This window comes from Macrotis lagotis, chromosome 4 (genome assembly GCF_037893015.1).
Source record: "Macrotis lagotis isolate mMagLag1 chromosome 4, bilby.v1.9.chrom.fasta, whole genome shotgun sequence".
NCBI classification, from domain to species: Eukaryota; Metazoa; Chordata; class Mammalia; order Peramelemorphia; family Peramelidae; genus Macrotis; species Macrotis lagotis.
In genome coordinates, this window is record NC_133661.1 from 204,714,276 (window position 1) to 204,735,787 (window position 21,512).

Consider the following 21,512-nt stretch of genomic DNA (forward strand, 5'->3'; position numbering starts at 1 on the left):
GCATATGACTTTTATTGCATTGTGATCTGAGAAAGATGTTTTCACTATTTCTGCCTTTCTGCAGTTGATCATTAGGTTTTTATGTCCTAGTACATGGTCAATTTTTGTATAAGTTCCATGTACTGCAGAGAAAAAGGTATATTCCTTTCTATCCCCATTCAGTTTCCTCCATAAGTCTACCATATCTAATTTTTCTAACAATCTATTTACCTCCTTAACTTCCTTCTTGTTTATTTTATGATTCGATTTATCTAGATCTGATAGTGGGAGGTTGAGGTCTCCCACTAGTAGAGTTTTGCTGTCTATGTCTTCCTGTAGTTCTTTCAGCTTCTCCTCTAAGAATTTGGGTGCTGTCCCACTGGGTGCATATATATTCACTATTGAAATGACTTTATTGTCTATGGTACCTTTTAGGAGGATAATGTTTCCTTATCTCTATTAATGCTATTTTTGCTGCTGCTTTGTCTGAGATAAGGATTACTACCCCTGCTTTTTTTACTTCAGCTGAAGCAAAATATATTTTGCTCCAACCTTTTACCTTTACTCTATATGTATCTCTCTGCTTCAAATGAATTTCTTGTAAGCAGCATATTGTAGGATTCTGGTTTTTAATCCACTCTGCTATTTGCTTACGTTTTAAGGGAGTATTCATCCCATTCACATTCAAGGTTACGATTACTAATTCTTTATTGCCCTCCATGCTATCTTCACTCTGTTTGTATTTTCCCCCTTCCCCCCCCTTATCCATATTCCCCAGTATTTTGTTCCTGAATATCACCCCCTTCAGTGTGTTTGCCCTCCTATATCACACTCTCCCCTTTCTTTCTCCCTTTCCCTTCCCTTCCTTTTATTTCCCCTTTTTCCCCCCTCCCCTTTTAATACTTGCAAGGTTAGATGTTTTATAAGTTAATTGAGTATGTGTAGGTTGACTTTAAGCCAAGTCTGATGAGAAGAAGATTCAGGTGTTTCTCCTCTGCTCCCTTCTTCCCCTCTATTACCATAGGTTTTTTGTACCTTTTAGTGTAATGAGATTTACCCCCATTCAGTCCCCTCCCTCCTCCAGTCTCTTTCCTGTCCCCCTTTTTAGTAATTATTAAGTGTCTGAGACCGGATTTGAACCCAGGTACTCCTGACTGCAAGGCCGGTGCTTTATCCACTACGCCACCTAGCCACCCCAGGAGGTACTGTTTTTTAGATCATTCTAAGTCATAGAAAATTCTGATTGTCTGTCCCTTCTAGTTCAGTATATTCTATAGACAAATCCCAAGGTAGATGTTCTTTCTTCTAGCTTTTCTTTCTGGGTTTTGTGGGTTGGATTTCTTTTAAGAGGTTTGTTTCATGTGATAGATGGGAAAGAGATCAGGAGACTTTAGAACTGTGCCTGTCTTCTCTCTGCCATCTTGGCCGGAAGTCCAATTCCAAAATTCTTAAGAGAAACCTTCAGGGTGTCCTGGTATTGTTTCTTCCAACCCCATTATAAACGCTTGTCCTGGTAGAGTTCTCCATTAAATAAGTCTTTTGGCAAGCACGTGTTTGGCATTCAAACAGTGTGCCAGTCCATAGAAGTTGCACTCTCTGTAGTAATCTTTGAATGCTTTATATTTATTATATTATATTAAAGTGACAGTTTTTGAGCCTTAAAAAATCTTCAAGTAGCAAACCTGGGAGAAACAGTTAACACACTGGACAGAGTTAGCATCCAAAAAAAAAAAATGGGGGGGAGCCTTTAGTCAATCAGTCAATGACTATTAAGTTGCCTACTATGTGCCAGATACTTTGCTACCAACAGGGTTGCAATGAGAAGCAAAAGACAGCCTCTGCTCTCAATGAATTTACAATCTAAAGGGGTAGAAAGTAGGCAAACAACTGTGTGTGTGTGTGTGTGTGTATAACTTCTATATATACAAGATATATAGAAGATAAGGTCTAGCATTACTAGACCACAGTTAGGGGAAGTGAATGTAAGTCACAAGACTACTGGAAAGGTAGGAAGGGATCAAGGCAATGGAGGTTTATATAAACCAAGCAAAGGATGATATATTTGATCCTAAAGTCAATAGGGTACTACTGTGCTTGATTAAACATGGGGAGTAGTATCATAGTCAGCCTTGTGTTTTAAGAAAATCAGATTGAGAACTAAATGAATATTGGATCATCGGGGAGAAGAGATTCGAGGCAAGGAGAATGAATAGCAGACTATTGCAATGGTTCAGGTATAAGTTGATAAAATCCTGGTCCAAGATGGTAGTAGCATCAGAGGAGAAAAAGGTCAAGGAGCTTGTGATGATGATGTTTGGCTTTTATTCTTGAAGACTACTATGATATCAGGGAGATGATGACATGATAAGCATTTGAATTAGATTTGAGTGAGGGAGTGCTAGGCTAAGTCATCAGCCTCACTTTCTTCCAGAGCCATCTGGGTCTAGTGGCCAGATATAAATCAGTATGATTGGATATGGTTCTGGATGTGAGACAGTCAGGGTTAAGTGACTTGCCCAAGGTCACACAGCTAGTAAGTGTCAAGTGTGTGAGGCTAGATTCGAACTCCCATTCTCCTGACTCCACTGAGCCTCCGACAATGTAAAATACAAATAACTATTTTCCTATAATGAAAGGTAATTAGACAATTTCAGAGGGAAGACCCTGAAAATGGGGGTAAGGGTAAAGGGCAGAAAAGGGGTATTTTAAAAAAAAGGAAGGAGAGGTATTGATGTTTGCACTGTTTTTTCTGTTTGTTTTAGTTTTTGCAAGGCAATGGGCTTAAGTGGCTTGCCCAAGGCCACACAGCTAGGTAATTATTAAGTGTCTGAGGCTAGATTTGAACTCAGGTACTCCTGACTCCAGGGCTGGTGCTCTATCCACTATGCCACCTAGCTGCCCCCTTGCACTGTTTTTTAAGGAAATAAAGGTATGATTGTTAGTGTCTTGAGGCTGCCCCCTAAGATGAATTTTTAGAATGGATTCGTCAGGGAGAAGTCATTCCTTTTTTCTGGGGAATCAAGACTACTGAGAGACTTTTAGCCCCTTTTGTATTTTTCTTTTTTCCCACTTTTAGAGAGATTCCATATTTTTTTTAACAAGGCAATGGGGTTAAGTGACTTGTCCAAGGTAAAACAGTCACGTACTAAGTATCTGAGGTTGAATTTCAACTGAGGTCCTCCTGACTCCAGGGTTGGTGCTCTACTCACTATGTCATCTAGCTGCCCCCCCCATGTATTTTAAGAACCATTAATGGAAACTTTAGAGGAGGTACATGATCAAACACATGGCCTGCAAAAATTTGTCCCAAGTCTCAGCTTTCTGTGGAAACTCATTTCATTTCTAGCAGGTCCAGTTTACAGAATCCTAGAATTATAGTCTAGCAGTAAGGTATCCTGAGCAGCTTGATCCCAGTTTCCTTGTCATGATTGTTTTTTAGACAACACCAGCCTCAGGGATTGGCTTTTGAGCTGATTTGATCTGAGTCTTCTGAATTTCCTTCCATACTGTCTTGAAAGAAAAGATTGCTGATATGGCCCTCTGTGCTGAAGAGAATTTGATTTTAGACTTCATCATTACTTATTTGGATAGTATGGGTCTGGAGGGCAAGTTGCCTCTCCAGCATGAGTTTTCTTTCTGCAGATTCCAAGAACTCAAATTGATTCCTTAAGGTTGGGTTATCCGTGGGGTACTTATCAAACATTTAGGTTCAAAACCCTTTTGAGTGGATCCCAAGCCAGAGGATGACACTGAGTCTAAAGGAAAACTGGAACCCATGAGAGGGAGAAGATTATGAGTTGTGAATCCTTCATGTCTTTTTCATATTATGGTTGCCAGTCTTATCTTCTGCACTTTCTGCAGGATTAAATTCTGTACTGAACCCAATAAATGCCTTAGTTTTATGCTTATATAGATGCTGGGGACACCTTTATGTCCCTTGTGGAATCCTAGACATGTGTTGAGATTTTCTTAATAGGTGAGGTATATAATGTTTCAAAGACTTAGATGCTATACAAAAGTTCCAGGATCAAACCTAATCTTTGTAATTTCTGACCTTGGAAGCCCCTGACCTCCTATCATCAACATTTAGCTTGGTAACCATTGTCCTAGACTTTAACTTGGGCAATATCTAGTATTTCTTTCCCTTCAGCCAGATATTTTCTTTGCCCATGGACACATACACATACTGAGTCAATATTATATATACATTGGCCACCAGAATGTTTTGACACCTAATTATATGACATTTCATTATTTAACTGTTTCATATGTGTATACGTTGTTTCCTCAACAAGACCCTAAACTCTTTGGACAGGTATCTTTTGTGTATTTCCCTTAAATTCTCTTCTTTCCCCTTTTACTCAAGCATCTATTTAAAATTAAATGAAAATTTCTAACATCTAGGATTGCCTAAAAATAGAGGTAGTGATCTCATGAGCTGATTCACAAGAAGTATTCAAGGAGAGGTTGTGGATCATCTGCCAGAATTTCTGTATTGGTTAGGAGACTGAAATAAATGTCTAAAGGTCCTTTTCAAAAGATCCTTTTCAATTTTATCATATATTTGTTGAATAAATTTCCGGAATCCTTTTATAAGCTTTGGCCACTACTCTAAAAATATATGGGAAGGCAGAAAATAGGGACACTTCTGAGTAATAGTTACAGATGCTCATACTACAGATTGACACTACATAAAGGTGATGACCCAGGCATGGTATTTGCCATCTTTATTCCAAAATTACATATCCCAGAAGCCTATAAGGAGTTTAGCAGCTTTTGATGCTCCCACTTTAGAAGGCTACAAGAATCTGAAGAGAAACAAGAAATGAGCTGGGAGACTCTGGGACAAGAGAGTCAAAGCTCAAGACAGGAAATGACAATGGTTGAGATTTGACCCTGATATCCTGTTCAAGGTTGCTGTACAGGGAAATAATAACACTCCATATATTGTAAAATATATCTTTTTCTGGCACTCTGTCCTGCTGTGAGTGCCCTAGCCAATAGTACTCTACAGAGAAATCTAGAACACCAATGCTGCAGTTTCCAATGCTACATTCACATCTTATTGTGAATGGATATGGACTAGATGACTCAGTGGATAAAGCACCAGAGCACTCCTGTAATCAGAAGGACCCAAGTTCAAATCCGACCTCAGACACTTAGTAATTACCTAGTTGTGGGGTCTTGGTCAAGTCACTTAGCCCAATTACCTTGCAAAAAAAAACCAAAAATGAATGGATATATGCAGATCCTGTTCTATTGCAGAGGTGACAGATTAAACCCAGAATAGCCAATGATCCTTCCCAGGGAGAGGAGTGACACTGTGAAAAAGTGGAGTGCTGCTTAATTATTTGCTATGCATTTAACTAAGTAAATGCTGTTTGCCTTACTATATCACATGATTTATTGTGACAGCAGAAATGAGAACTTCTGAGCAATGGATTGAAATTGATAATTTCCCTTTGAGTACTATGGAACTAGTAGTAGTTAACATTGGAGAGTGTGAGCTACGTGAAGTTTTGGAATAGGGCTAGAGTTTAAGAACAAATTAATGTTCAAAGAATACAAATTAGGAGCATTGTCTCACATTCCTTTTCCAGCTTTCAGGACTTTATAGTAGCAACAGGCACAATCTCCTCAGCTAAGGTATGTTCCCTTAAGGCAGTGGGGAAGAGCCTTGGAAAAGGGTTCCCCTATTTTGGTAGGGACAGGAATTTGGGAACTGGTCTTCAGCAGAACAGGGAGGGTATAGTGAGAAGAGAAAGGTAGGACTGAGTTGAGTCATGGGACTAGTATCAAAAATTCAAAGGCAGTTGATTCCTCTGATGTCCATACTAAATTCTTCAACTGAGTTTGTGCCTTTTGGTGACACCTTTGAGACACAAAGGAACAGGAAAACTTTTGAATACATTTATTCAAACATCTTTTGTCTGGTGCCTTTCCCTTCCAACTAATTCTTTCTCCATCTTTCTCCTGGTCTATGACATTGTTGCAGCTATCAGTGATTTTCTTTCAGCGATCCGTCAAGTTTATCAATGCCTTAACTGCAAAAGAATAGATTATGAGAATGGAGTTCTCTAGTCATTCTGAATAGCATAAACCCTTAGTGAAAACTGAATTTGTTGGGTTTGGAGTCCCTATATCAAAGTTACCTTTAAGTTGTGTGTGTGTGTGTGTGGGGGGGTCCCTTTCAGTGAGACTATATTTTTCACCACAACCAAAGATAATCCTAGATCTCTCTTTTGAAGTCCACTTCGAGTAGGACTAAAGAGGCCAGTATGCTATCTTCTCTTCACCAATCTACCCAAGTTTCTTAGAAGAAGATAAAAGAACTGCAAGAGCTGTGAAAGGATGGAGACAAAATGGTATGCAAAGTTTTGAAGAAGTTAAAAATCTGGCAGCCTCTCACTGGCTTCTTTTGCTTATTCCTGGTGGACCTAGTGTTCTTATACAGTCTCTGGTTGTATGATCTACTCCTCTAGTGCCTCAACTTATTTTCCAGGTTCCCTTATTCTCCTCTGAATTGCACAGAATTGGATTGTATGGTTTTCCTTTGGTTCGCCTACCCTATTGTGGTCCAGATTCTCTATTCTATTCCAATATAGGCATTTTCCCCTCTGAGGTACTCCCATCTTGACTCAGTAGTATTATACTTTTCATATTCTCAAATCCTCTTATTCTCTTCCCTAATCCTGCTCTGTTCTCAGCCCTGACTTGAGGTTTGCTTCTTGGTTGCTGGGATGGGATCTAAAAAAACCTAACTGCCGGGGTGGCTAGGTGGCACAGTGGATAAAGCACTGGCCTTGGAGTCAGGAATACCTGGGTTCAAATCTGATCTCAGACACTTAATAATTTCCTAGCTGTGTGGCCTTGGGCAAGCCACTTAACCCCATTTGCCTTGCAAAAAAACTAAAAAAAACAAAACAAAACCTAACTGCCAGAAGAGAGCCATTTTGTAAGCTACCAACTGAACTGAGTTAATTTATATTCTTAGCCTTTGTATTGATTTCTGTGTGGAAATCATCTGTTTTGAACTTAAAAAAATTTTTTTGAGGGAACAGTGATCCCTCAAACCAGTATCTTAAGCAGCTCTTGGTCAGGTAATTATTCCTGATCTTCAAGATGCTTCTTACCTGCAAAATCTTGTAGATGTTTACGTTCTTCTATGTTGTATTGAAGCTTTTCTAGCAATTCAAAGTATCGGAAGAGTGAATCTCGGGGCCAAACCACCTGCTCATCCTTGTCCATTTCCATCAGTCCAGGGAGATTCTGGTGAACATGGGTCTCCCAGTCCACTGAGCTTAGGGTCTCAGGGACTACTGTGGGCAAGAACTATTTTTGAGAAGCATGTCTGAAATCAGGGGTAGGTTAAGTAGAAGAGATGACCAAGAGATGTTAAGAGAATGGGTGAATGTAGAGATAAAAGGGCATAAGACTAAAGTATCAGCACCTTGATGAGAAAATTTCAGAAAGTGCTAGAATGTTTGAGTCTGAATGGAAGATAGTTCAGCTCACATGGGCTTTCTTGAGGAGCTGTGGTGTTATCTTTTGAGTCAGCTGTCTTGTTTTCAATAGGAGGTGCATCACTTTCTTCTATTTGTGGAGACGCCTTGCTTATGGTCTGGGAAGAACTATGGAGAAAGGTTACTTTTATTGCTTTAGTTATATCTACAGAGTATGACTTTTGGTAAATTTCTACTTTCTTGAGTTTAGTTCTTTTTTAGGCCATGGGTAAGGTAGGATCCAAAATGTTCACAGAATCTAGGCCTGAGCACTTAGAATTTTAGTCTGTCAACATCAGATATCCGAAATTCATAGTCATATCCTTGTTCCTAACACAGTGTCTGTCTTCCAAACCCATATTCATCATCACATCTATCATTCTCATACATGTTCACAAGTCCTGCTCTCCCATCTCCATAGTCCTATTGTTCCTCAATATCCCCACAAACACACTTTTCTCTCCTAAGTTCAATTTCTATGTATTCCCCAATCTTATTCCCTCTGTTCTGGTACATAGCTTTGGTTGTCTATTTCCCCAACATTCTTTACTAGCCCTTCATCTCTGCCCTCCCTCATTAATGCACACTCCATACCCAGTAATTTTGGACTTGGTTTTTCCTCCTTCTTTCTGGCTAAGTCTCCTGTTGATCAGAGAACAGAGAGTGAAGGGAATTGTACTGCAGTCTATCTATTAGAAAAGAGGCCAGAAAGAAAAAGGAGAGGAATAGAGAATAAAAATAAGGTCAGCAGAAAAACATTGTACATCCTAACAGCAACATGGGGTCAGTGATGATCAACCTTGATGGACTTGCAACAATCAGGGACAATTTGGGACTGTCTGCAATGGAGAATACCATCTGTATCCAGAGAAAGAACTGTGGAGTTTGAACAAAGACCAAGGACTATTACCTTTAAATTAGGAAAAAAAAATTATCTTATTGTTTGATCTTGCTATCTCTTATGCTTTATGTTTCTTCCTTAAGGATATGATTCTCTCTCATCACATTCAATTTGGATCAATGTATACCATGTAAATAATGTAAAGACTGGAAAACTGCCTTCTGGGGTGGGGTAGGGGGAGGGAAGTAAGATTAGGGAGAAAATTGTAAAACTCAAAATAAATAAAATATTAAAAAAAAATGGGGAGGGAAAGTTAAGGAACCTTTTGATGATTTGGCGCTTGAATGCATCAGCTTTGTGCTGCACTTCCAAATATGCTGCTTCCTCAATGAGCTCATTCCTGATTGCCTGGAAATTAGTAACTGCCACAAAGAATCATGAAAGAATTGGTTGGGTGAATGCTGAAACAGACTAAGAAAAGCTGGGGGAGGCTCAGCTACTTCCTTCCACATATTCCTACCCTTAATCACATACCACTGATCTTTTCCCTCTCTTACTCCCCAAGCTTCTCTGATCTCATAGGTCTCACCCACCCCACTCTAGAACCTTACTCACCCATCATAGCTACTATGATGTTACGGAAGATGATGGAGCCAAGCAACAGCCAGAGGATAACGTATATACTACTGAATGCTTTACTCAGGCCAGGAACTCTCCAGGCATCCTGAAGCAGTGCATACCAGTGATCCAGGGTGAAGAGGATGAACACTGTCACCAAAGAGTTGGGCATATCCCTACAGAGAAAAAAAAATGAGAAATAGGAAAGAATAGAATGGGGAGTAAAGAAGCTAGACTTCTTAAGAAAGCCGGGTCCCCAGAGTTATGTTTACTTTTGAAACATTTCTGACTTTTACATGTGGCTAACGCTGATCCTTGCCTCCTTTTCTGCCATATTCTAATAAAATCATTTAATCATTCTTCAGTTTGTATTTGGACAGGTACATTTTCTTATCTAAGTGAATAATTCAGTTTTCAACCTATTTAAATTCATCTTATTCCTCTCATTTGCCAAATTGACTTTTAATTGTAGTCTTACTCTCCACTGGTGGTGGTAGTTGTTTTTTGGTCATTTCAGCTGTGTCCAATTCTTTGTGACCCCATTTTGGGAATTTCTTGGCTGAACTACTGGAGTAGATTGCCATTTCCTTCTCCAACTCATTTAACAAATGAAGAAGTCAAGTTAAGTGACTTGCTCAGGGTCTAAGTAGTATCTAAGGCCAAATTTGAACTCAGGAAAATGAGTCTTCCTGATTCCAGGTCTAGTGTCCTTGTGCCACCTAGTTGCCCATTCTCTACTGAGGACCCCATCTAATAGATCTCCTACAAATTTAAAAAATCTGTTCTCTCTTTATCTTCTCAGTGTATGAGTAGACATGTGTTTAATGATACTGAATCCTAATGATAACAATACCTGATTCCAGTATAATGCTTTTTAAAGGTTGCATTTTGCTTTATATAATATTATGATTATTAATAATCAATAACTATATTTAAAGTTATTAATAACTTATAGGTGGGAAACTGGTGATGAAATAGAGTGCCATGCCTATAATCAGGAAGATCTGAGTTCAAATGTGGCCTCAGACTTATTTGCTATGTGACCCTAGGGAAGTCACTTAACCCTGTTTGACTGGGTTTCTTTATCTGCAAAATGAGCTGGAAAAGGAAATGGTAAACTACTCCAACATCTTTGCCAAGAAAACCCCAAATGGGGTCATGAACCCCCATTTAGTCATGACACAACCAAAACATGATTGAACAACAACTTAGAAGTGATCACTAGGGACACTAAAAAGAACCCTACTACTGAGAATACTGGGTCAAATTATGAATACTTTCTGGTAAGTTTAATGCCTTCTATATGGTATTTTTTTTTTTTTAGGTTTTTGCAAGGCAAATGGGGTTAAGTGGCTTGCCCAAGGCCACACAGCTAAGTAATTATTAAGTGTCTGAGACTGGATTTGAACCCAGGTACTCCTGACTCCAAGGCCGGTGCTTTATCCACTACGCTACCTAGCCGCCCCTTTCTATATGATATTGCAAATAAAGTCAAGATAACTTTCCCCAGGTTTAAATGAACCATCTATTGGCAATCAGAGAACATCCAAGCTCCTTCACAGGGGAAAACTGAATATAACTGAAGATATTAAGAATTTTGCTTGGTGTGTTCTATGATAGGTAACCCTATACCTTCAGAGTGACAGGAATGATAGAATTGTTTTTCTCTAGAAGCCTAGAAGTGGATCTTGTGACAATATTTGATTGTTATGGATGTCTAAGAAAGGTATACATGTATGTCTTAGCATTCTAGACTTTACCTGAATTGAATATTGTTCCCTAACCTATAGAGAGGTTTATCTGTTCTCAAGATCACAATACAATTTATTCTCCACTCCTATTATGTTCTCTACCTTATTATGTTCTTTATGCTATTATAACTGTGATCCCAGACTTCACCTCAATATTTGTTTTAGTTCTGCTCCCTAGTCCCACCCCAAGTTCCCTTTACCTCCCCCCAAGTTTGTCCCAGTTCTGCCTACGAGAAGTACATCTGGTATTCCAAGTCCTGGATGGTTGAACGAGTATAATAATCAAAGAAGTAGACACCAGCCAGAGCGAAAATGTAGAAGAAAATAAGCAACAGTGCCAGGAGGGAGGTCATGGTCTGGAGGTCACAATCAAAAAAATAGTTGAATTAGGCCAGACTGCTCTCTCTCAAACAACCCAACCCAATCCAGCCCAGACATCTGAAATTATGACCTTCACTCCCAGTTGTGGATCCATGCAACCCCAAATTGCTACAACTCAATCACCAATCTAATCCACTCCCATACAATAAACTATTGACCATATGGCCCATTCATCTCCTACACTTTCCTCTGCTTCATATTTGACTACAGTTTCCCACCATACCCCTTACTTGATTTCTGCAGTCACCTTAAGAGCCCTGACAAGGGCCAGGATGATGACTCGAATTTGGCGGAACCGCACAAACAGTTTGAGAGACCTCAACACCCGGCAGATACGTAACAACTGCAGCCACATTGATGTACCCGAGACCCCTACCAGCACAATGATCTCAGGAACCAAAGACTGTGGGCATCACACAAGTTTTGAACAAGTATTGTATTAGACAGGTTTTTTTTTGTTTTTTTGTTTTTTAGGTTTTTGCAAGGCAAATCGGATTAAGTGGCTTGCCCAAGACCACACAGCTAGGTAATTATTAAGTGTCTGAGACCGGATTTGAACCCAGGTACTCCTGACTGAAAGGCCGGTGCTTTATCCACTACGCCACCTAGTCGCCCCGGTATTATTCTTCCCCAAATATTACCTTTCAGACTGTTTCCTCATCCTCATCCTCCCCCTCCCCCCCAATCATTGAGCACCATTTCTAGATTAAGCCTTGGCCATCTCTCAGTTTTCAGAGAAACAGTAAAGTTGAAAGCAGCAGCAAAGCTTCCAAGTTTTTCTTTGTATGACCTCATATAATTTGCCCCAAATCATCACCTGTTCTAGATTCTTGTAGGCTGCTTCTTTTATTAAATCCTAGGCCCTTTTAATCTTACCATTACGGTGACAAAGAAGTCAAAGAGATTCCAGACACTTTTCCAGAAGACGACAAAATTGAACAACCACATGAGGATAATCTCCAGCATGAAGATAAACAAGATGAACCAAGATGCTACTTCTAGAGCCAGCATTACTGGTAACATTTTGACATCTCTAGAATTCACTAATTCTATATGAAAGAGGCAAGAAGCAAGAGTCAGGGATTTGCCAAATGACTTAATACAAAGATATTATATAAACCAAACTTGTCAATGTTGTTCCATTTTCCTTAAGCAACTAGGGTGATACTATGGATATAGTACAGCTTGGTGTATATAGTATATAACCTATCTCTGTTCTCTTAACTAGCTCAGACACTTACTAGTATTGACCTTAGGAAGTTACTCTTAGCTTCAGGTTGCTCATCTTCATTAGTTCCTACCTCAAAAGACTGTAGCAAGGATCAAATGAGATCATTGTAAAAAACATATTATAGGGGCAGCAGTGGGTAGAGTACCAGCCCTGGAGTCAGGAGGACCTGAGTTCAAATGTGACCTCAGACACTTAATAATTACCTAGCTATGTGAACTTAGGCAAGCCACTTAACCCCATTTGCCTTCAAAAACACCTTAAAAAAAAAAAGGAAGCCTGGGAATCAGGAAGCAGAGCTGTGGAGGGAGAACATTCCACCCAAGGTTAGGTGTAATAAGGTAAGCTGGTTTGTTTGAGGAACAGCAAGGAGGCCAGTGTACCTAGACTGAAGATTATGAGTTGCGATAAAAAGTGTAAGATGACTGAAAGGGGCAGGGTACTAGAGAGCTTTGAAAGCTCTTTGAACAAGAGAATTTTATATATGATCTGAGGTGATAGGGAACTCGTTTGCAATGTGGAGAGATCATAGCACATGAGTATTTATAGATATAAGTTCTAATAATTCACAGTAATACTCTATATGATTTTTTTAAGGTTTATAAAGTTGGAGAATTTTTGTTTTTAATCACAACAGCCTTGGGAGGTAAATATCTGCATTTTTTTAGATGATGAAACTGAAGCTCAAAGAGGTTTTTGGAGACAGCATTTAAACTCAGGTTTTGATTAAAATCATTCTTCCCCCTATACCATAAAATACAATTTGCATTTTCACTTATTAAAATCCTTTACATTTTGATGGTTATTGGATTAACACAATACTGCAAAGCTTCCTGACTAGTAAAATTCATAAGAATGTAAGGAATTCTATTACTGATCTGATCAGCAGTATAACTCATTCAGTATTTTCTGATAGTGACATCAAGAGAAATTTCTTGTGGAGGGTACTCTTTATGCTATCACCAAATACTGTTTTTTTTGAAAGGCAATGGGGTTGTGACTTGCCCAAGGTCACACAGAGAGGTAATTATTAAAGTGTCTGAGGCCAGCTTTGAACTCAGGTCCTCCGGACTCCAGGGCCAATGCTCTATCCACTGTGCCATCCAGCTGCCCCTGAAATACTGTTTTTATAATTCATTACATATCTATCATACATTGATTTATCTAAATTCATCTTGAACCCAAGGTCAGCCTGCATCACATCTTATTAGAAAAGTTACTTAAGTTTATTTCTGGATTCAGTGACCATGTCTAGGTTCATCCTATTTATAATCTTCATGATTTTAAAGCCCTACTATTCTGAGGCCTTGTGGCATGGAGATCTTGGTCCTCAAAGGTTTTATCTGCAGGCCACAGTTTCTACCATGTACATGTTGTTTCCCCATATAAGTGAGTCCTTTGAAGCTAAGGACCGTTTTCTTTTTGTTTCTCTAGCCTCAGAGCCTGTCACAGAGTAAGAATACTGAATATGGGGAAGGTAAATACAGTTTAGGCAACCAAATATAGTCACCTTAAAAGTACCAGTCTAATTATGTATAGCTACATTCAGTATCTGCTGATGAATTATTTCATGTCAGTGAAAATTTATTAAGCACCAAAATGCTGGATACTCAAAAAAGAGGTAAAAGATAGTCCTTGTCTTCAAGGAGTTCACAATAGAATGGCATCACATGAAACAAAGGAAAATATAAAATATCCCTCAGTCTTGTGGTCCACTTGATGGTCTACTTTTGCTTCTGCAGTGACAGAAATCACAGTTTTTTAGACTAAGACATTAATGTAACTGTTGGTAATTTACATGTTGGATTCTTGTCCAGTGACCAATGAATGAGTGGACATATATTACTGGAGAACAGAATCATGTCCATCTTGTCAATCTTATTATAAACTAAAACAAAAAATGAGAGGAAATTGAAGTTAAATGGAAGATTTACTCATATATCCAACCTAAAGAGTCTAATAAATTAAGTGAGTTGATTTTATTGTACATCCAAAGACAAGAAACATTTCATGGGACATTTAGTCATCTCATATTGAAGTATACATGATGAGCATTTGCAAAAAGACTACCATTAAAAATAACTATAGGGCAAATATCAACTGCTCATGGATAGGTAGAGCTAATGTAATAAAAATGACAATTCTACCCAAACTAAACTATCTGTTTAGTGCCCTACCAATCAAAATTCCAAAAAATTACTTTTAATGAGTTTGAAAAAATTATAAGTCAATAAAAAGTCAAGAATTGCCAGGAGCTTAATGAAAAAAAGTGCAAAAGAAGGTGGCTTAGCCCTACCTGATCTAAAATTATTATTATAAAGCATTAGTCATCAAAACTGTTTGGTATTGGTTAAGAAATAGTGGTGGACCAGTGGAATAGACTAGGTGTAAAAGCAGGAGATGATTATAGTAATCTGCTGTTCAATAAACCCAGAGTCCGGCCACTGGGATAAAAACTCCCTCTTTGATAAAAACTGCTGGGAGAATTGGAAGTTAGTATGGAAGAAACTTAGATTAGACCAACACCTCACACCCTTTACCAAGATAAGATCCAAATGGTTACAGGACTTAGACATAAAAAACAATACTATAAGCAAATTAGAAGATCAAGGACTAGTCTACCTGTCAGATCTATGCAAAGGGGAGCAGTTTATGACTAAGGAAGAGTTGGAGAACATCACCAGAAACCAATTAGATGATTTCGATTACATTAAAGTAAAAAAGCTTTTGAACAGATAAAACCACTGTAACCAAGATCAAAAGAAATGTAGTAAATTGGGAAACAATCTTTACAACTAATGATTCCAACAAAGGGCTCATTTCTAAAATATACAGAGAACTGAGTCATATTTTTAAAACAAAAAGCCATTCCCCAATTGACAAATGGTCAAAGGATATGCAAAGGCAATTTACAGATGAAGTGATCAAAGCAATCCATAGCTATATGAAAAAATGCTCTAAATCATTATTAGAGAAATGCAAATTAAAGCTTCTTTGAGGTACCACCTCACACCTCTCAGATTGGCCAATATGACCAGGAAGGATAATGATCATTGTTGGAAGGGTTGTGGGAAATCTGGGACACTATTACACTGTTGGTGGAGCTGTGAACTCATCCAACCCTTCTGGAGAGCTATTTGGAACTATGCCCAAAGGGCAACAAAAATGTGCATACCCTTTGACCCAGCAATACCACTACTGGGTCTATATCCTGAAGAGATGATTAAAAAGGGTAAAAACATTACTTGTACAAAAATATTTATAGCAGCCCTGTTTGTGGTGGCAAAGAATTGGAAATCAACTAAATGTCCTTCAATTGGGGAATGGCTTAGCAAACTGTGGTATATGTATGTCATGGAACACTATTGCTCTATTAGAAACCAGGAAGGCTGGGATTTCAGGGAAGCCTGGAGGGATTTGCATGAACTGATGCTGAGTGAGATGAGCAGAACCAGGAAAAACACTGTATACCCTAACAGCAACATGGGAATGATGATCAACCTTGAAGGACTCGCTCATTCCATCAGTGCAACAATAGGGAGCAATTTTAGGCTGTCTGCAAAGGAGAGTGCCATCTGTATCCAGTTAAGGATCTGTGGAGTTTGAACAAAGTTAAAGGACTATTTCCTTTAATTTAGAAAAAAAAAAACAGATATCTTATTGTCTGATCTTGTTACCTCTTAGAATTCTTGTCTCTTCTCTAAGGATATGATTTCTCTCTCATGACACTCAATTTGGATCAAGGTTCAACATGGAAACAAAGTAAAGACTGATAGATTGCTTTCCATGGGGGGTGGGAAATAAGATGGGGGAAAATTGTAAAACTCAATATCTTTAATAAAAATTAATAAAAAATAACTATAGTTTATGCATCAATTTCTATTACTGAGGTAGAGAAATTCTACAAAGAATTGATAAGATTTAAAAATCAACTCAATTCTTATTAATTTCTATTTAAAAGCAAGCTCAGGAGAAGATAGTGAAAAATATGTTGGAAAATATGATTCGGAAGCAAGACAAGGGTAGATGGTATAGTGGCCAGAGCACTGTTCCTGGAGTCAGGAGAATAGTGGCCAGAGCACTGTTCCTGGAGTCTGGAGAACCTAAGTTCAAATCCAGCCTCAGACACTTAATATTTAGCTGTCACCTTGGGCAAGTCACTTAACCTCATTGCTTTGCCAAAAAAAAAAAGCCAAAGACTTATTATATATCCTACAGAAGTCTCATATTTACCTATTTAAAAAAAAAAATCCAATAAAACTTTGACAAGAGAATCAGGAGGTACTGGATATGGTAAGTAGCAAACACATCACAAAAAAATGAAAGTGATTATGTTTTAACTGAAATTTAAAAACTGGTTATTGCTGTGGGAATATTCTGAATTTATGTAGTCAGACAAATGATGTGTTATAGTAAATACCAAAAACTAGATTAATAAAAATCAGAGGATAACATGACCTTCAATTGAGGCAGTTGCAACCTGATGTATTTAAGCAACCTGTTGATGCTGAAAGACAGGGAATGGTTAAAAAAATAGTGACAGACTTCTATCATTGTCTAAGGAAGTTTAACTGATAAAATCACCTTTTACAATGAGGTCAATTTTAGAAACCACATTAGCCAGCAAACACTTGAACTCTTTGCCAAGCAAAGAGATGTCAGTTAAGTTAAATGCCAGTTTAGAATACAAATCTGCTTACAAAATCTTACAGAGGATAGTAGAGGATTAAAAGCTATATTGCTCCACAAAACAAGAAAAAACAGTGGTTGGAAAAACAAGCTTACAAAAAGTTTGGTGAGAGATTCAACTAATTAAAATTATCTTGATATTTAATGATGAAACTTTAAGGACAAAAATTGAAGATACATTTAAGGATATGCTAGAGTAAGCTTGCATCGAATTTTCAGACCTGATTGTTAAATTTCAGTGGAAGCATTTCTGCCTCAGAAATCAACAAATGCTACAAATCAGAACTTGCTTGTTTTGTGATTGTCTTAGGTGGTGGAGAAAATAGAAATAATGAAGATTAAACTTGAACTATCCTTTTATTTTTCCTAGAGAGCCAATTTAAACATTTACCAATACCATAATTTTTTTCACTATGAATGATAGCAGAGGTACCATTTTTGGACTCTGAGAAACATTAGTCCCAAATACATTCAATAAGGAAGTAGAAATTACACAGAAGGAAACAAAGATGAGAATAGATGGACTGCCTGAATGTATACAGGAGAAATCTATGCTGGAAACAAACTATTAAATTTAAAATATCCTCTCCACTATCATCAAGGACCTATTTGCTAAATCAGAAAGCTTCCCCCTGCCCCCTCCCCCCAGTCTTTTAACTTCTGACACTACTCAACCACCCTTTCTTCCTGGGATACTTTTCTCCTCCCTTGTCTTCCAAGAAATCCTCCCCTTTGGTTCTCCTCTTGTCTGACCTCCTGAATCATATTCATATCTCAGTCAATAAGAACCTTATCTTTCTCTTTGTCAAAAGTCATTTCAGTTCAGATGACTGCCAAATCTATGTATCTAGGCCTAATTTCTCTCCTGACCCAGTCCTACATCCTGGATCCCATCATCATCATCTCAAATTTTATATGTTCAAAAAGTTTCTTCTAAAAAATGCACCGCTCCTCCTTCCCTGTTTCTTGAGAGCAACATTATCTTTCTAGTCACTACAGACCACTTGTCCTCCTTGACTCTTTCCTTGTCCCTGACAACCAGTTATCTAGCTTACCAATTTTACCTTTTGTATTTTGCCCCCCCTTTCTCCTTTCACAACCATTACTTCTTTAGTCTCCTTGCCCCAAGTCTCCCCTTTCTCTAAACCATTCTATGTACAGAAGCCTAGGTCTGACTACATCATGACTCCCTGGTCAAAAGTCTTCAGGGACTTCTTGTTTGCTTCTAGAATACATTACAAACTCTTCAGTATGGCATTTAAACTTTTCACCATTTGACTCCCATTCACAAGCTGGCTACCTTCCTAGGCTGGGTTTTGTTATTTCCCCTTTTATATACTCTATGATTCCAATTAGCAGGTTGGTTGTCTCCTATGTTTGGAATGCCTAACTTCACCTATACCTTTATCACTATAGCTTTTTTTTTCCCTGTCAGTGCAAGTGTCATCTCCAGCAGAAGTCTTTCTGGAACTCTGAGGTCTCTTCCCTCTCCTTGCCCCCACAACTGTTTGGTGCTGTTTTCTTCTTCAACTTATATGACAATTATGTTTATATATTTTAGTTTGCCAGAAAAAAATTAATGACTTGAGTTCAGGAACTGTTTCAATTTTGTCTTTGTTCTCTCAGCCCTTCACATAGTGTTTAGTAAGTGTTTGTGGAACTGAAGATAAGTGTAGTGATTGTGATAGTACCTAAACTGCCCTAGATGGGATCAAGTCATCAGGCCTGGATAAATTACATTCCAGAGTACTGAAAGAACTGGTAGATATTATTGATCTGCTAACAGCGATCTCTGGATTATGTATAGTGTCCTTCCCCCTCACCAAAAAAAAATCAGTATTAAAGACAAGCAAATGTCCTGATTTTGTGAGCATTCCAGAAGGGAAATAACTTTAATAATCAAGAGCTCATGCCAGAATAGTCTCATTTTGACTAATAGATTAAGAGATTAGGGGAATTTAGTGTATATATGTATATATATACATATATATATATATATATATATATATATAGCTTAATTTCAGCAACTCTCCATTTTTTTGGAGTAGATTAGAGAGCTATGGATTAGAAAAGTTAGGTGGAATCAACAATTATTGAATGTAAAGTGATTTTCCTTTGGTCCTTGGAACAAAGCATTTTGATATTTTTTCCCAAATCCTTTGATGAAAGAATAAATGGTGCATTTATCAGATGTGCATATGGTATGAAGCTGAGGAGGATAACTAATATGATGGATGACAAGAGCTAGGACCAAACTCAACAGACTGAATCTAAGAGTATGAAATTCAATAAGGATCAATGTAAACTCACATTTTGAAGTATACAAGAACACTGTGGTATGTGCATGTGAGTAAACAAGGATCATCTGATAAAGATCTAGAGCTAAGCAAATCACAAACTTATTACTAGTCAACAGTGTGATATGGCAACAAAAAAAAAAATGGAGGCAGAGCAACCTGAATGAAGGGAGTGATAGTCCTATCATATTTCACTCTGATCAGATCACATTTGGCACATTAAGTTGCAGGCACTATATTTCAACCAGAATACTGACAAAATGGGGAGCAGCTAGGTGAAGTCATGGATGGAATACCAGTCCTGAAAAGTCAGTAAGGCTCAAGTTCCCAAGTCAAATCTAGCTAGTTACTAGTTGTATGATCCTGAGCAAGTCTCAATCCTTTTTGAGTCAGTTCCTCAACTGTCAAATGGGAATTCCTAAGAAAATCCCTGAGATCACAAAGATTCATCTATGATTGAAACTGACAAAATGGATCCCACCCAGAGGGGAGCAACCTGCATAGATTGCCTCTGACCTAAAGCCAGAGGATCAGAAGCCATCCACCTGAATTCTTCCATTCTAAAAAGGAGAAAACTGAGACCTAAGAAGGCCAAGTGACTCATTTAAAGTCACACAGAAGTTGAAACCCAAGAGATTTAAACCTAAATTCTTTTCCTCCAGAACCACTATAGCACACTATAGATGGCCAAGAAGAAATGGTCCAAAGTGCCCAAGATGTTTATCTTGCAGAAACATGACACTTGACTCCAAGTGTCTGAAGAATCCAAATGTTAAGAGTTGTTCATGTTCTCAGATAGTAGGAGCAATAAACATTCGGAAAGTTAGACACTTAATATTCTTTCTTATCTGTGTGACCTTGGGCAAGTCACTTAACTCCACTGCCTTGCAAAAAAAAAAAAAGGAATGTAGAACTTCCTATTAAGAGTCATCTCAAAATAAAAGGAGCTGCCTTGAGAGATCTACTGGTTTTGATGTTCCTTGATCTTAATTTTTTATTCTTTTGTTGTTATTCAGTAAAGTCTGATTCTTTGTAACCCCATTTGGGGGTTTTCCTGGCAAAGATGTGTGGTTTGCCATTTCCTTCCATTTCTCTTCCTTCCAATTTCTCAGTTCTGTCTAAATTATCCCAGTTTCTTCACTTGGGTAATTATTCCAGATATATTTGTTAACCTTTAAATGTACTATATCATTCACTGCTAGGGATTCATATCCTACAAAAATGTTAAATGGCTTCTTCCAATAAATCAAATGATTATGTTGATAGCAGTTTACTCAAGGATTTGCTAAACTTGTTTTCCTTTCTTCAGTTCCCAATAGATTACTTATGCTTATTGAAACACTGTATTTTACTTTCCTAAGCCTTCTTGCCCATCTCTCAGGTTCTCCATGGTTTTATTCTTTTGGTATTCCTCATTCCAAGAAACTAATTTATCTGACCTACTTTAATACCAATTTGTTTCAGGAAATCCTAAACAAATTCAAGGGGAATTGTCTCCCAAACCCTTTTCTCCTCCAAACACTCCAGGGTCTCACCTATTTCAAGCATGAGTAAAACAGTATTCATAAAGATGAGGAAGATGATTAGGTTTACGAAGAAACGTCCTGTTTACCATTGAGGAAAAAAAAATGTTCAAAATAGAGTTGGGATTTTGAGGTTCAGGGAAAGAACAGGCTAAGAATTGGAATCAGGCTAATTTGGGAACTTGGGAAGCCAGGTCCATCATGGGGATATGATGGAGGAGTCTACTCTAAGGGGTACATAGGAGGGTAAAGGCTGGGTCAAATTAGGAAATTGGGTCCCATAGCCAGTAGCCAAAAGGATACTTTCAAGGACCCAGCCAGCCCAAAGAGAAATGGGGGCCCATGGATTATAACGCACTGTGAGTCGACACTGCTGCCTCTGAGCAAAAAGGATTCGACCATGACCAGGCCTGATACTGAATCGGACCAGTTGATGATGATCTCCTAGCATAAGTTTTTTTTGACGAGCAGGATCTGTTGTAAGCATGTTCAGGGGAAAAGTAGATAAAGAGATTATGAAGAAATCTACTCAGACAAGAGGGACAAATCAGATTTTTTAGACAGGTTGAGGTCCTTAACCTGAAGCAGTGAGCTTATCATGCTACTCTTTATGGTAATAAGGAACTATCAAATTACTTAATTTTTCTTTCTAGATTGTTCATGAGTAGCAGTGCTCATTCTGAGAAATATGTGCAGCAGGTTC

The 21,512-nt window shown here is 38.2% G+C and overlaps 1 protein-coding gene across 2 annotated transcripts; it reads right to left on the reverse strand.

Annotated features, from left to right (window-relative positions):
- Window positions 1-5,875: 5,875 nt before the first annotated feature.
- Window positions 5,876-21,455, reverse strand: LOC141522122 (cation channel sperm-associated protein 2-like). Of its 2 annotated transcripts, none has more exons than XM_074235262.1 (11): window positions 21,113-21,455; window positions 20,822-20,890; window positions 11,949-12,121; window positions 11,320-11,475; window positions 10,923-11,047; window positions 8,938-9,116; window positions 8,645-8,744; window positions 8,076-8,123; window positions 7,495-7,610; window positions 7,113-7,295; window positions 5,876-6,023 (listed from the first exon to the last, which is right to left on the reverse strand). In XM_074235262.1, the coding sequence occupies exons 1-11, from the start codon at window positions 21,294-21,296 to the stop codon at window positions 5,992-5,994; spliced, it is 1,365 nt and encodes a 454-aa protein (XP_074091363.1). In that variant the 5' UTR covers window positions 21,297-21,455; the 3' UTR covers window positions 5,876-5,991. The 2 variants fall into 2 exon arrangements, with proteins under 2 accessions (XP_074091363.1, XP_074091362.1); XM_074235261.1 differs by having other exon boundaries at window positions 7,113-7,298; window positions 21,113-21,451.
- Window positions 21,456-21,512: the final 57 nt, after the last annotated feature.